This window comes from Megalobrama amblycephala, linkage group LG12 (genome assembly GCF_018812025.1).
Source record: "Megalobrama amblycephala isolate DHTTF-2021 linkage group LG12, ASM1881202v1, whole genome shotgun sequence".
Classification (NCBI taxonomy): domain Eukaryota; kingdom Metazoa; phylum Chordata; class Actinopteri; order Cypriniformes; family Xenocyprididae; genus Megalobrama; species Megalobrama amblycephala.
This window is the reverse complement of record NC_063055.1, coordinates 35,168,203-35,181,691: the sequence shown is the minus strand read 5'-3', so window position 1 is coordinate 35,181,691 and position 13,489 is coordinate 35,168,203. Positions and strand designations below refer to the sequence as shown.

The following is a 13,489-nucleotide window of genomic DNA, read 5'->3' as shown; positions in this document are numbered from 1 at the left end:
TCAAAGTGTACTTTCATATAGCTAAATTTACTAGTATTAAAATAGTAAACTACGAGTATACTTATAAGTTTACTTGTAAGACCGATGCAGTACAAATGAGAAATGTGTGAACTAGTTGTGTACTTAAAGTTTATACTGCTACACTTAAATGTATACAGGGATGGGCAGTATTTATGATAGGCTACATGTATTTCAAATACAAAATAGTATTTTGTAATTTGTATTTGATAGGGTTGATGAAAGTTGGTTTGTATTTTGTATCAAAATACTTTTTGTATGTTTTGTATTTTTGTAGTTTTAAAATACTGTAAAATACTTTGTAAGAAGTCTACATGATGACATCATAAAAATGTGGCCTCTGATTGGTGCCTACTTAGTGGTTTGCACAGACTTGTTCAGAACAGATGTTAAGTTTTGGTGTTCGTTTTAGTAGCTTAGGCTAAATAGTTTACAAATTTACATAATTTTCTTGAAAACTATTATACCAAGCAGCAGCCCCCCCCCCCCCCTATATTTATGATTAACAATCAATTGATTATTTAGTTAGAAACTAGTTGCTATGAATACAGGTGCCATCAGTTGTCTTCTTATGAATGAATTGTTTGTCATTGAGTCAGTGTTGCTGATGCAAAGTAGGCCCTTTGTTACCAAACACCAAATAACTAAATTAGGATACAATTATGAGTCATTTACAAACATTAAACTGTGGGTTACTTTAAAACTAACGTTCATCTGGGATATCACAGGGATATGTGAATATTTGATATGTTAAAGCCACATTATGTACATTTTCGCCGCTAGAGGTCTTTTATTCAGTTGCGTATCCTTGATTTTGTGGAATCATGAGATGTGTTGTCTTCATGTCTACAGCCAGTGGAAAAGAATCAGGATATGACTCGGGCAGAAATTATGTTCATGGATGAGATTATTAACGTTACTGTAGTATGAAGCAGAGCGGGGCGAGTGATGTTGGAGCTGAATGAGACAGCTGGAGAGATTGATAATGAGAGACGAACGTGACACACGCCTCGAGAACAGTGGAACTTTTATTATGCCACAGTCGATGCTTCCTCTTTTTTCGGTTTAGCGTATGTGTAAAGCAGCACTGTTTATCATATTAGATACATTTGTGCTGAAAGTTGTTATAATGCTACTCTGCATTTGCTTGGCAGCTGCTATGAGACACTTGTTGCACACTGCAGTAAGCTAGATCGATGTTAGTCATGGTAAAACATGGTACTCATGGTAAATCAAGAAAACGAGATTTAAACAAGAAGCTATATATAACATGATTAGTTTTTTTGTGGATGAATGGATCCAAACAGTATCTCATCTGTCTAATAAAACATATAATGTGTTTTATTAGGCAGGTGAGGAATATAAAGCGTCTTTGGTGTTTCTATGGTTAATGGATAATGTAAGTACACAAGTCAACAAAATACAGTCAAACCAAAAATTATTCAGACATTTTTTATATTTTTGATATATTTTTACTAGTGAGTGCAGGACACTATAGTTCATTTATGTAAGTGAGGATAGCAAAATAAAGTAAACTGTGACATATTATACCCAAAAGTTCTTCATACAGTGGACTACCAGTAAAACTGATACAATTTTGGAACCAAAAATTATTCATTTGGGTTACCCCCAAATTTATCATTTACTTTGTAACAAATCATTTTGTTTCTAATCAAATATGAGTTTGTCATAATAAATTAGACAAAAAATACGCAAGTGGTGCTCTACTTGAATGAGAGCAAAGAGCGCAGAACCCAAGAGGCGACCAGGAGGCGACACTTCGATACTTTTTGGTTAACAGACACGAGGTGGCGCATTTGTAGCGCGGCCGCCATTTTGGGGTGAATATTCTAACAGGATAACAGCACAGACATACAGAAACAATGACAACGAAAGAGAAGTTAAAGTCAAAGTGGAATAAAAGAACACAATGTTCGGCAATCCACTGCAACTATCAGTGTGATAGTACAAATGTTGCCTTTCATCATTTCCCCAAAGACCCCTACAGGTAATTATTAAAAAAAAAGTGTAGAAATAGTGTGTGTTTTGAAGTGGGACATGCTAGCGTTATCTTAGCTGCTAACTTTAACTGTTTTTTTTTTTTTTTTTTTTTGTCTAGTAGTAAACGTAATTCCTTTTAAGAGCTGCATGTCCTAGCCATAGATACATACAGATATGCCTCTGAGTTAGCTTATAAGATTAGTTTGCTGAATTCATGCATTTCATGATCGCTTATTTTGTATGTAACGTTAAGTGTAACTTACCTCCCGGAAACGGTCTAACGTTATTATAACGTCAGATGAAATTAATATCACTTCACTCTTATTTAAAAAAAACCCTTGAGTGTTAAAATAATCACCTAATTATTTCAACCTAAAAATGACCTCTGCACTGGACAAAATATATGTAGTAGTCATATTTATACTTACCTGCAATGCCTATTTGAATGATAAAAGACTAAACAGACTGGCTTTAGGCTTACTCCCTTCTTGTTTTAGAATGAATGTAGGCCTATCCTGTTTTTCTACTTCCTCAGCAGTTCTTGTTCATTTAGTATTGAATTGTCATGTACCCTACAGTGCTGTCTTTTACAGGTGTGCCAGGTGGGTGCTGCATCTCAGGAATGCATCTTTGATGGGGATAAGCTCTCAGCTTTATCTTTATCCATCAAGGAGAACCGATGGACTGCTCTGTGGTCATCCACTCGACTTGTGAGTCAGGTCAGAGAGAGTACTCAGACAGGACCAGCTATCTACAAGAACATGAGGTCTAGGCAACTCAGAATCAGCATTGGTTTATTGTCACTAATTATGCATTAACACAAGGGGTTTAACAGACTATAAAATATATACAGACATGCCAAAAAGCAAAAACAAACTGTAAAATGAGGAAAGTAAACCGGCCAAAGATGACTAGGAAGGCCGGTGTTAATAAGAAGTCAGTGATAACTAAAATATACAGAGAGGGGTAAAATTAAAGAGAAAACCTGATTAAAAGAGTGGAGAAATATATCAAATGCAACCCTCTGTAAATAAGCCTGCACTTAATCTTAATGGAAATTCTCATAATACATTTAATTTTATTTGTGAAATATCATCAGGTAAACCTAATGATTAATATTTGTATGTATTTTGTTTTTCCAGAACAGTGATGCTGTGCTGGGGTCTGATGTCAACATCCCTGAGGGTGTCCCACCAAACGTGTCCTGGACCTGCTGAGTGAGATGAGGCCACTAGTTTCACCACCAGCATCTGCCTTTGACCATGATGGAAGTGTGCTGGTTTTCATAGCTGGATATATGGCCAGTAAGGTTGTGGGAAATTTCGCAGACAGTGAAGATGGTCCCTGTAAGCAGTGTAAAATCTTGGCCACAGAAATCCCTGCAGATTCACGGTATGCATTCCTCAAGGTCAAACAGTAGGGGAGAGCGGGGTAAGTTGTCACACTTTTCACAATGTCTGTCTGAGCACCATACATTACAATGGTATAAATGTCATACCAAATGAAAGAAGGAAGTCTTGGGCACATATGTTGTATTTATTAAATTTTCATATCTTATCTCATTACGAAGTTGTAGACTATTGAATAGAGAATGTGCACTTGTGACAATTTGCCCCATCGTCGAGTAAGTTGTCACACTTGATTATCTAAACATAAAAACAGAACTACTTAATTGTGATTATTGATTTTAATTTTTAAATTCAAACCAGAACTGTAAATATAAACAATCATGCCTAGAGAATTTGGAAAAACAATTATTTCAATCCAAACAATACACATTTCAATCAAAACACATTAAGTGGCAAGACCACTTTACTTTGAACTTTAAACTCAAACTTTCTCTGGCTTGCACATAGAGCCATGATAACTGAATGGAATGCTGCAGATAACTTACTTAACATGTTTAACCAAAACAGATGCCCTATTATATATTAAATGTCTATTTTTCTGATGCATGTCCTTATTTTAATTAAAATAATTTCAACCCAAACTGACATGGTTTCTAGAGAGCAAAGGTTTTGTGGAGAAAAAAAGTGTCTCAAGGTCATTTGGATCTTCTGAGGTACTAGTTATTGGTCTGTTGTTGATGATGCTTTCCACCTCACACATGATGGAATGAAGACTGTCATCAGTCATAGTCTGTTCTTTTAAGATAGCACCGAGTATCGATTTGAGCATTTATGCATGAATCCGTGTTCAAACTATCAGCTAGCTATCTCAATGTGTACTGCTCTGATTGTTAGGCAAGTGAACAACACTCCATACCTTTTTGTCTTGTTAAGAAGAGGTTTTCAGAGATTAAAACGCATGCATATCTTGTGGTTTTTATGCTGTTTAACAGCTCATGTGTTGAGTTACCCTGGTGGGCGACTTGCTCTAGATGTGTGTCTGCTGTTTCTTATGGTGGTCTTGAGGTCCTGAGGGTGTACTGGGGTGAGTCTGGCGAGATCCTTTCATTGTTTTGTAAAAACATTTTAATTGTTCCTCTGGGGTCAGGGGTAAGCTACAGGAGAGTGAGGGCTACACAGGGTTCGAATCTGATCACCACAGGGGCCACAGTGCTGCTGGCGCTCTATTTTGTCATTTGGCAGTCGTACGTCCTGTGAGCTGATGTCATCATTGGCGCCATCTTGCTCTGCTTGCCTTGAACGGCCTAACAGGAATTGTAGGGCTCGGGACGCTGGCACGCTTCACCAGATCAGAGTTCACATACTTGTAATTTTAGACACTTGGGTTCTGTTTTAAAATCTAGTAAGTTCCCTTGCTTAGTAAAGCTACATCACAACTGGATTTGGATAACTGGAAGATGGATTTGAAATGTCTGTCATCCAAACACGGGACACTCAACTCGCAGTTGATTTCAGTTGAGTTTGTCTGTTAACATGTTGGTAAACTAAATGACACATAATAAACATAAAAATATATAACACCCATGGATAATTAATTCTAATTATGCTAAATGATTTCCATTCCAACACTTTTTGGTATATAAATTATATTACACTGTTTTACACAATAAATTATTTTTACCTCACTGTAGAGTATAATGTGATCATCTCAACAGAAAAGACTTTAAGTCTCACGTGTGTTATATAATGAGCACTGCGTATTTTTGAGTTGTTGTGAATGTCTTTGTAGACCTTTTTTTTTTCAGTTGAGTAAGTGTCTGTGGTGTTGAATGTGTGTCTTGTTCTCTTTTCTAGTGCTTACTCCTGACTCACAACCTCTCTGTGTCTACAGCTGAAAGGCTGCCAGAGATTTTTATTGCTATTCAGCAGACTACAGTTTCCATATCTTTAAATGCAAGTTTGATTACAATTTGTAATCTGTCATATATAATAGTATTTTCATTAAAACTGTTTGCTTTTAAACAATAACCTGATGTAGAACTGAACAGCTTTTTCTGGAACACTTACCTGCAGGGCATAAAAGTTTTTGCCACACCTGTTAGTGGCAGGTGACATATTTTTTACTGGCCATTGAACTGGTTTTGCAAAAATAGCCATTTATAACACCAACATTTTAGCTTTTTTAGAGTGATTTTTTTTTTTCCTTTACCTTTTTTGTTTGATTAACATTAAAAACACAGGCAGCAGCAGAAATATTAGGCTGCTGTCACTTTAAGAATGAATGCACAGATCCAATATACTGATACTGCACAGTGTTTACATTCACTCAAGCCATATGTTTACTTAAGATGTTTGCACAAAATGCGCCCACTAAGCTTCCCACACAGCGCACGAGTAACAAATTGAGTTCCCTTTTGCATCTTGTTGCACTTGGATATTTAAATTGGCAAAGCTTGAACTTTTGTGATGATGAAGCACTGTCCCGAGCGTCATTCATGTTTGTTCACGTTCATGTTCCCACAACAATGTATTGTTAGAAATGAAAATGTAGAAAACGTTACCGGCCAACTGACGATTGACACCGTTTCACATACTCATCAACACCGATTTTTACTCTCATTTGGTGGTTGGTTAATTTTAAAATTGTTAATTTTAGGCCCTGTTTACCTGTATACGTCTGGAGCTTGCATGCCATGTGTACGTCATTTAAAAATTGATTTTTTTAAAATGTATTTTCTTTTTGAAGGAGACAACTTTAGCAAGTGCACTTTTAATGTGTAAGATCCCTGTTTCTTTTTTATTAAAATGTACATTTTATAAACTAATTTTTAATCATCCGTTTATTATTACGAATAATTACTTTTGTCTTTTGCACTTTTTTGTTTGTTTCAAAGACAAAAGAAAATAAAGACCTTATCCAAACAGCTTTGTTTTTGGTGTATGCATTGTTTCCTTTGGTGTGACAAACAGAATGGAAATTTGTTATTATAGTACAGATTACTGAGAAAAACTATTTTATAAATAACCTCATGTTTTGTTAAAATGTCACTACATTTCACATTATTTAAAGAAATTCTGCTGCATTTTTATTTGTTTAAAACTTGTTGACATATAATCAAGCCAAATCAATAAAGTTGTGGGATATTTTACATCTTTGTCTTAAAGATTTTACAGTATAAATAGATTTAAAGATTTAAATCAATTCTGTTTAAACACTTTTATTGTCTTTCACTTTTACTTACCTGCATTAGTAAGTACAAAATTATTTCCCAAAATGATTAAATGTAAACATTAATTTCTAATTTTTTTATTTCAGATTTGCTTTTACTGGCTGGTTGGACACCAAGAGCTCTGACACCAGTGTGGATGAAATTGGGAGCTCTGATACCCGGACATCTGAGGCAGCCGTGACAAGAACGTCTAGGACCGGGCAGTCATGACAGGAAGCTTAGAGACCAAGGTGACTGAGACGATCTTGAGCACTGGCATTGAGGAGGCATTGACAGACTGGTCTGGAAATCTCTTTAGTACCTGTGGCTGGCATCAAGGTGGTCGGAAGGAGCTACACATCCCTCCGGGAGCAGTACCGCCAGACGCAAATACTGCTTCCTCAAGCCAAGGCGCAAGACGCAATGCAAGGCTTGCTCGCCCCGCAAGACGCAAAGGCGAGAGGAGGGATGGAAGCGTCTCCCATTGCAGCCCGCAAGACGCCAAGCTGCCATGAGAGACGCCAACTGGAACAAAACAGAAATAAGACTTGGCAATGTCTTCCCATGAGAAAATAAATAGTTTCTTAGCTGATCTAAGGTTCACTACCTTAAACCAGTTGTGAGACAGGATTAGACCCAGTCCAAGTCGTCGACTTGGCTTGTCCTGCAGGAGAGCCCTGAGTAAATGACAGCACTCTGTGCAAGAAGACGGGAGGGACGTCTGATTATTACCTTAAACTTTGATTACCTTAAACTTTTAAACCTTTTGATTCTGAATGATTATTTCTAGATCTCACCTGTTGACAGGCCAGGTTTGGACCAGAGCTTCCGTTTAAGGAGCAGCAGGTCATAGCCACTTGGGTAATGTCTGCATAACATTACGAACATCAAAACTCCAGGTGACCATGCCGTCGCCTGCCTGCCATAATACATCCCCCTCTCATGGTACTCAGGAGTGGAGTACACTGCTGTGCCTGGAGGAAAGAGATTTTGTCTGATGTGTAAGTTTGATTTACCTTGTTACTCAGCAAGTGCCAAACTGCAGCTTTGAGTGACAACACATACAAGAGTATGACCTGTATGGCGAAGTCAGCTTGACTTCGGATGTCTCTCTGTTAATCAGGAGGTTGTTCAGTTTTATGTCTCGGTGGAGGACTCCAGGAAGGCAGCACATGTTTGCACCTTGAGTCGCCTGCCGCATGATTTGCCTGGTTTTCTCTTCATTGAGTCTCCCACCGTGACGCTTCATGAACTGAACGAGATCCTCACAGGGAGAGGGACATTCGAGGACCATTACGAAGTGGTCATGGTGGTCCTGCCAGTCCAGCAGCCTGATGATCTCTGGCACGCTGGGACCTTTATTCGCCCGGATGGTGAGGCCGATCTCTATTGGAAGGTGGTTTGGATGATCAGGCTAGAAGACAAACAGTTTTCATCATCAGTAGATGGAGGTGGTTTTCCAAACAGTGATTTGTTATTAAAATGAGATGTTTAGTAGTGTAATGTACTTACAATTAATAAACATTTCGTGTCCCTGGTCTTCGTGACATATTTCAAAGCCACCTAATGAAAAAAATTAAAAGATACACTAAGAGGACGTAGAGTAAAAGAGGACGATGAGACAGAGCAAACATATGATGGCTTGATGATGTGTTATTTATTTTTACTTACTTTAAGATCATCATACAAACGTCTCCCTTCATACACCACACCAAAACCACCTTTCCCAAGCTGATCGCCAACACTGTAGCGACTGAAGATGTAGTCTATTAAAAATTAAAATAACATGACACTTCACTGACATGAGAGAAGGGTTTTGTGACTAAATGCTAAATGCTAAATTTGATCTAAAACTAGTCTAAATTTCCTGTAAAATTTAATAGAGAATATATTGAATATTTAGAGTTTTAACATTTGTACATATAGACATGTAATCATGTTTTTAATGTCATGGAGTAAAGATCTCATCATGGCATGGATGTGGATTTTGGTATAATATTTACTGATGTGTATTTGATATTGTGTGTGATTGTATTGATAGTATACATTATTACACGGTCAAAGTAGAGATGTAGTATTTTATATTCTCCTAAGTCATGTCATTTACCATCACTACTTCTTCTCTCCCTCATCCTGCTGCAGCTTCACCTCTCCCTGACCTGAGCTGCTCTATGGAGGATGTTTTTTGGCAGCTCTGAAGAAAGAGGTCAGCCTCCTCCACCACTTCTTCTTCCTCTTTTTTTTCTCCTGCACTCTTCATTTCATAATGCATCTTCAAGAACCAAATACAGTGTTTAGCATAAATTAGGCCTTCAGTTAATTCAGAAAAAAAAAGTGTGCTATAACTGCAAACACCAAATACTCACAGCTATATCCACAGAAGAAACATCTTCATCAGCTCCTCTCTTGTTCTTCGGGGTTTCTCTTGAATTCATGTTTATAACAGTGCAGTCTGGCTGTAAAGTGATCACATGATTTGACTGCTCCTGAAACATTGTTTTCTTATGCGTTTTCTTGGTCCAATACAATCTACAGTACAAAGAAAAGTGTATTAGGATATAACATGAACTGTCGCCACCATTATTGATCAGTCCACAACCGTTTTTTAAGTTTTCAGGAATTCATGTAAGAAATGACAAACCTCCTGGCAGAGAATAGCGCAGGCCCGGACAGCACCGTAAACCACATTTCTTCTTTTTGATTCTTGAAAAAAACATGTAAGGTGTGTACAAATATCAAGGATTTAGGCAAATGTAATTAAAATAACGTAAGAGATATTAATTTTCTCACTTTTGTCATGGGTCATTTGTTTTTATTGTTTAAATGCTTATCTGAATGTTAAATTATCATTTAACGCTTATGAATTTAAAAACAATTCTACTAGCTAGTCTTTTAGTTCATTTTTTTAGAAACGTTTATTTATGTTAACTCTTCTAACTATTGCTCTATGAATTGCAGTGTGTTTTATATTGCTTGTGTCATTGTAAATGCTAACAAAAATGTCTTAAACGATTACATATTATTTTGATGTGTTATGCCTATGGGTATTTAAGTTTTTCTAGTGATAAAGTAACTATATAAGCAGGTTAATTCATACAATTTAATTAAAATAAATGAAAAACTATAGAACCTTTTTCCTGGCAATAAAGAATTGAACCCTTAAAAAGGGTTCTATAGAGAACCTTTTAGGGGTTCCATGAAGCGCCTGATAGAACCTTTTTAGGTTCTATATAGAACCTTTTCTTGTGTACAAATGAGATGTACAAGGAAGCTCTGAAGAGGCAGAGAGAGGAAGAAGAGAGACGGAGGTTGGAAGAAGAGAAAAACCTGAAGATGGAAGAAAGATTCAAGAACGTGAATGAGGATAAAAAAACAGCATTCATGGAAGCATGGGAGGCAGTAGTTTTGTGAGCAGTTGTTCTAGGTTTAATATTCTTACGCTCCTGTTTAGATTCAAAACATGAATAGCCTACTGAAAAAAGTGAAGTGCATGACAGTACAGGGTGCCAAATGTTTACCATTATATGACCCACAACTCCTGAATCACTTTAGACATGCAGACATTAAAGGTGCCCTCGAATGAAAAATTGAATTCATCTTGGCATAGTCAAATAACAAGAGTTCAGTACATGGAAATGACATACAGTGAGTCTCAAACACCATTGTTTCATCCTTCTTGTATAAATCTCATTTGTTTAAAAGACCTCCAAAGAACAGGCAAATCTCAACATAACACCGACTGTTACGTAACAGTCGGGGTGTACGCCCCCAATATTTGCATATGCCAGCCCATGTTCCCAACATTATGAAAGGGATTAGACAAGGGCAGAACGTCTGGATCTGCACAGGTGAATCAACAGACTAGGTAAGCAAGCAAGGACAATAGCGAAAAATGGCAGATGGAGCAATAATAACTGTCATGATCCATGATAACATGATATTTTTAGTGATATTTGTAAATTGTCTTTCTAAATGTTTCGTTAGCATGTTGCTAATGTACTGTTAAATGTGGTTAAAGTTACCATCGTTTCTTACTGTATTCACGGAGACAAGAGCCGTCGCTATTTTCATTTTTAAACACTTGCAGTCTGTATAATTCATAACCACAACTTCATTCTTTATAAATCTCTCCAACAGTGTAGCATTAGCCGTTAGCCACGGAGCACAGCCTCAAATTCATTCAGAATCGAACGTAAACAATATAACAGTATACAATACTCACATAATCTGCCGCATGCATGACGAACACTTTGTAAAGATCCATTTGAGGGTTATATTAGTTGTGTGAACTTTGTTTATGCACTGTTCAAGGCAAGTGCGAGCTCCGTTGGCATGGAGCAGGAGAATTAAAGGGGCAGTAGCCCTGAATCGGCTCATTTATAATGATGCCCCAAAATAGGCAGTTAAAAAAAATGAATTAAAAAAAATCTATGGGGTATTTTGAGCTGAAACTTCACAGACACATTCAGGGGACACCTTAGACTTATATTACATCTTTTTAAAAAAAGTTCTAGGGCACCTTTAAGAATCAGCATATGAATCTCAACAACGGTAACATGTTTCATGCTGCAATGCATACTGGGAGCCATGGATAAGTTTTGTATAGTGCATCCAGGATGCATTGCATCCTGAATCATGTCACTGTTGTTGACATTCATACACAGATTCTTGATGTCTGTGTGTATTTATATGATGCAGGAGCTCAAAGATTTTTTTTTTTTTTGCGTGTGTGTGATGTGTTTTCGTTTTCTTCAGATTATCACAGCTGAATGTTAAGATGTATGCTCACATGTTCACTATATTCAATAATGTCAAATTCATAACATCACCAAATATATCAGGCTCTGAATGGGATCAGGCCATTACACAGGAATTATATTAGGGATGGGGGGGGGGGGGGGTCGATATACATATGAATCACAATTCTATCTTTCTACCGCCTCTAATGCATGCAATCCAGAATTCAGTTCTCTTTCACAGCTTATTGTGCTTGAAAGGTCAAATACACACACAAATATGTCAAAATGCACATTGTGTGGAGTATTCACATAAACAGTCTATTATGTCCTTTGTAATCCTAAATGGCTGAGATCAAATTGGATATGTAACAGTATATTAGATCCATGCATTTGTTCTTAAAGGGACAGCAGCCTAATAGGTTGTTTGCAATCACGTGGTTCTGCTGACTCGCAAAATTCACGTGGAGGGCAAGCAGTGAAAATTAGAATGCAAGAGATGGAGAAAAATCCGTACTGTGCTGGTTTTCTACTGAATTAAAAGATTTGACTGCCATCAACAAATTCGCCTTATTCACCTGGCGGCCATTTTGAAAACTCGAACGCCGTCGAGGGGTACACAAACCCGGAAGTTGGACTCCAATACAGTACTATCAATCAGTAGCAGCAATGGAAACTTTGTGGACTACGAATCTTGCCATATGATTTGACTGTTTATTTTAATAAATATTAAAAATATAAAGTGCATCATAGCTGACATGTAGATGAACACTTTACAGTTGTTTTTATGGCTGTTAATTCTTCCCTTCAAATGTTATTGAGCATTAAATTATGGCATATTTATATATGAGCGTATATACAGTAGTGAAAAATAGCCATATTTACACATGATTTGACAGTTTATTTTAATAAATATTAAAAATATAAAAGGTGTGCATCATAGCTGACATGTAGATTAACACTTTCCAGCTGGTTTTATGGCTGTTAATTATTCCCTTCAAATGTTATTTAAGTTAGAATCGTGCATACCAATGTCGGATGTAACTTTAGAGACAGTCCTTAAATTTGCGAATATCAAACGTCTGACGTCAAACCAACTTTATGCCAGTGACCAGGATGCCTTCTGATATTTTTTATCCACTCTCGACGTAGCCCCTTATCCTCTGGAAAACTGTGAAAGGTTTGTCCACTGTTGGATTTTTCCTGTGTGACGAGCACTGGGGAACACAGCAGTGCCGCGTCATTGCCGCTAAAAGAAATCGCAACGCGAGAATTCCCGGAAGTGGTAAGTGTACCCCTCAAGCTCCTTAGAACGTTGGAGGTGAATAAGGCGAATCGATATAGAGAATGTGAAGCTGCCGTCACGCTGCGTTCAGTTCTAGTCTGGGGTGCGTTTCCCAAAGCGAACTATGGTCGCAAGTTCCGTCGTTACCAATAGAGTTCAATGGGACTTACGACCATGGTTCACCAACGATGCTTTCGGGAAACTCACCCCTGGTTTGTTTATATCGTGCTGCCTTTCTGCTAGTGAAGTTAGAGTAGTATTTTGATTTTCTGTCGTGATTGTGAAAAATGTCACCATTGTAGGTCATTTATGCTGAATCAAGGAGCTCACATCATCGTTCAGGAAAAAAAAGGTTTAATGCAATTTTCGCCTTTTCTACGTATAAAAACACACTAAGGGAAGCAGGTTGAGTTAGTGTCACTGAGTCTATCACTCAATAAAATAATCACATAGCTGAGTGGTTTTTTTTTTTTTAAAGATTTATTTTTGGCGTTTTTGCCTTTATTATGATAGGACAGTGATTAGATAGGAAGCGAAGTGGGAGAGAGAGAGGGGGACGGGATCAGGAAAGGACCATGAGCCGGGACGCAAACTTGGGTCACCCGAAGCGCATTGGCACTACATGTCGGTGCACTGCCCATGAGGCCATCGGTGCCGACTATAGCTGAGTGTTTTTGAAAGTTTTGTATTTTGTTTGGTTTAATAATTAACATTACATTTGCCAGCATGACTCACACTCAATTCAATTAAATTCGCATTTATTTGCATAGCCCTTTTTACAATACATATCGTTTCAAAGCAGCTTTACAGAGAATGCATGTCAACATCACAATTTAAAGAATGCAGTTAGCAAATAATGTAATAATTTAGGCAATTAATTTACAAACACTG

General features: G+C 37.3%; 1 protein-coding gene across 1 annotated transcript; it reads right to left on the bottom strand.

Moving 5' to 3' along the window:
* Positions 1-2,757: 2,757 nt before the first annotated feature.
* On the bottom strand, positions 2,758-8,709 carry LOC125279303 (serine/threonine-protein kinase pim-1-like). The gene is made up of 4 exons (XM_048208813.1): positions 8,685-8,709; positions 8,249-8,343; positions 8,090-8,140; positions 2,758-7,991 (listed from the first exon to the last, which is right to left on the bottom strand). The coding sequence occupies exons 1-4, from the start codon at positions 8,707-8,709 to the stop codon at positions 7,602-7,604; spliced, it is 561 nt and encodes a 186-aa protein (XP_048064770.1). The 3' UTR covers positions 2,758-7,601.
* Positions 8,710-13,489: the final 4,780 nt, after the last annotated feature.

Bases quoted from the DNA above. Each gene is read 5' to 3' on its own strand.
- LOC125279303 (XM_048208813.1), bottom strand. From the start codon at position 8,709: ATGAGGGAGAGAAGAAGTAGTGATG. The intron at 8,141-8,248 runs GTAAGTAAAAAT...TTTTTTCATTAG, and splicing joins GTTTGTATGATGATCTTAAA to GTGGCTTTGAAATATGTCAC. The intron at 7,992-8,089 runs GTAAGTACATTA...TTTGTCTTCTAG, and splicing joins ACACGAAATGTTTATTAATT to CCTGATCATCCAAACCACCT.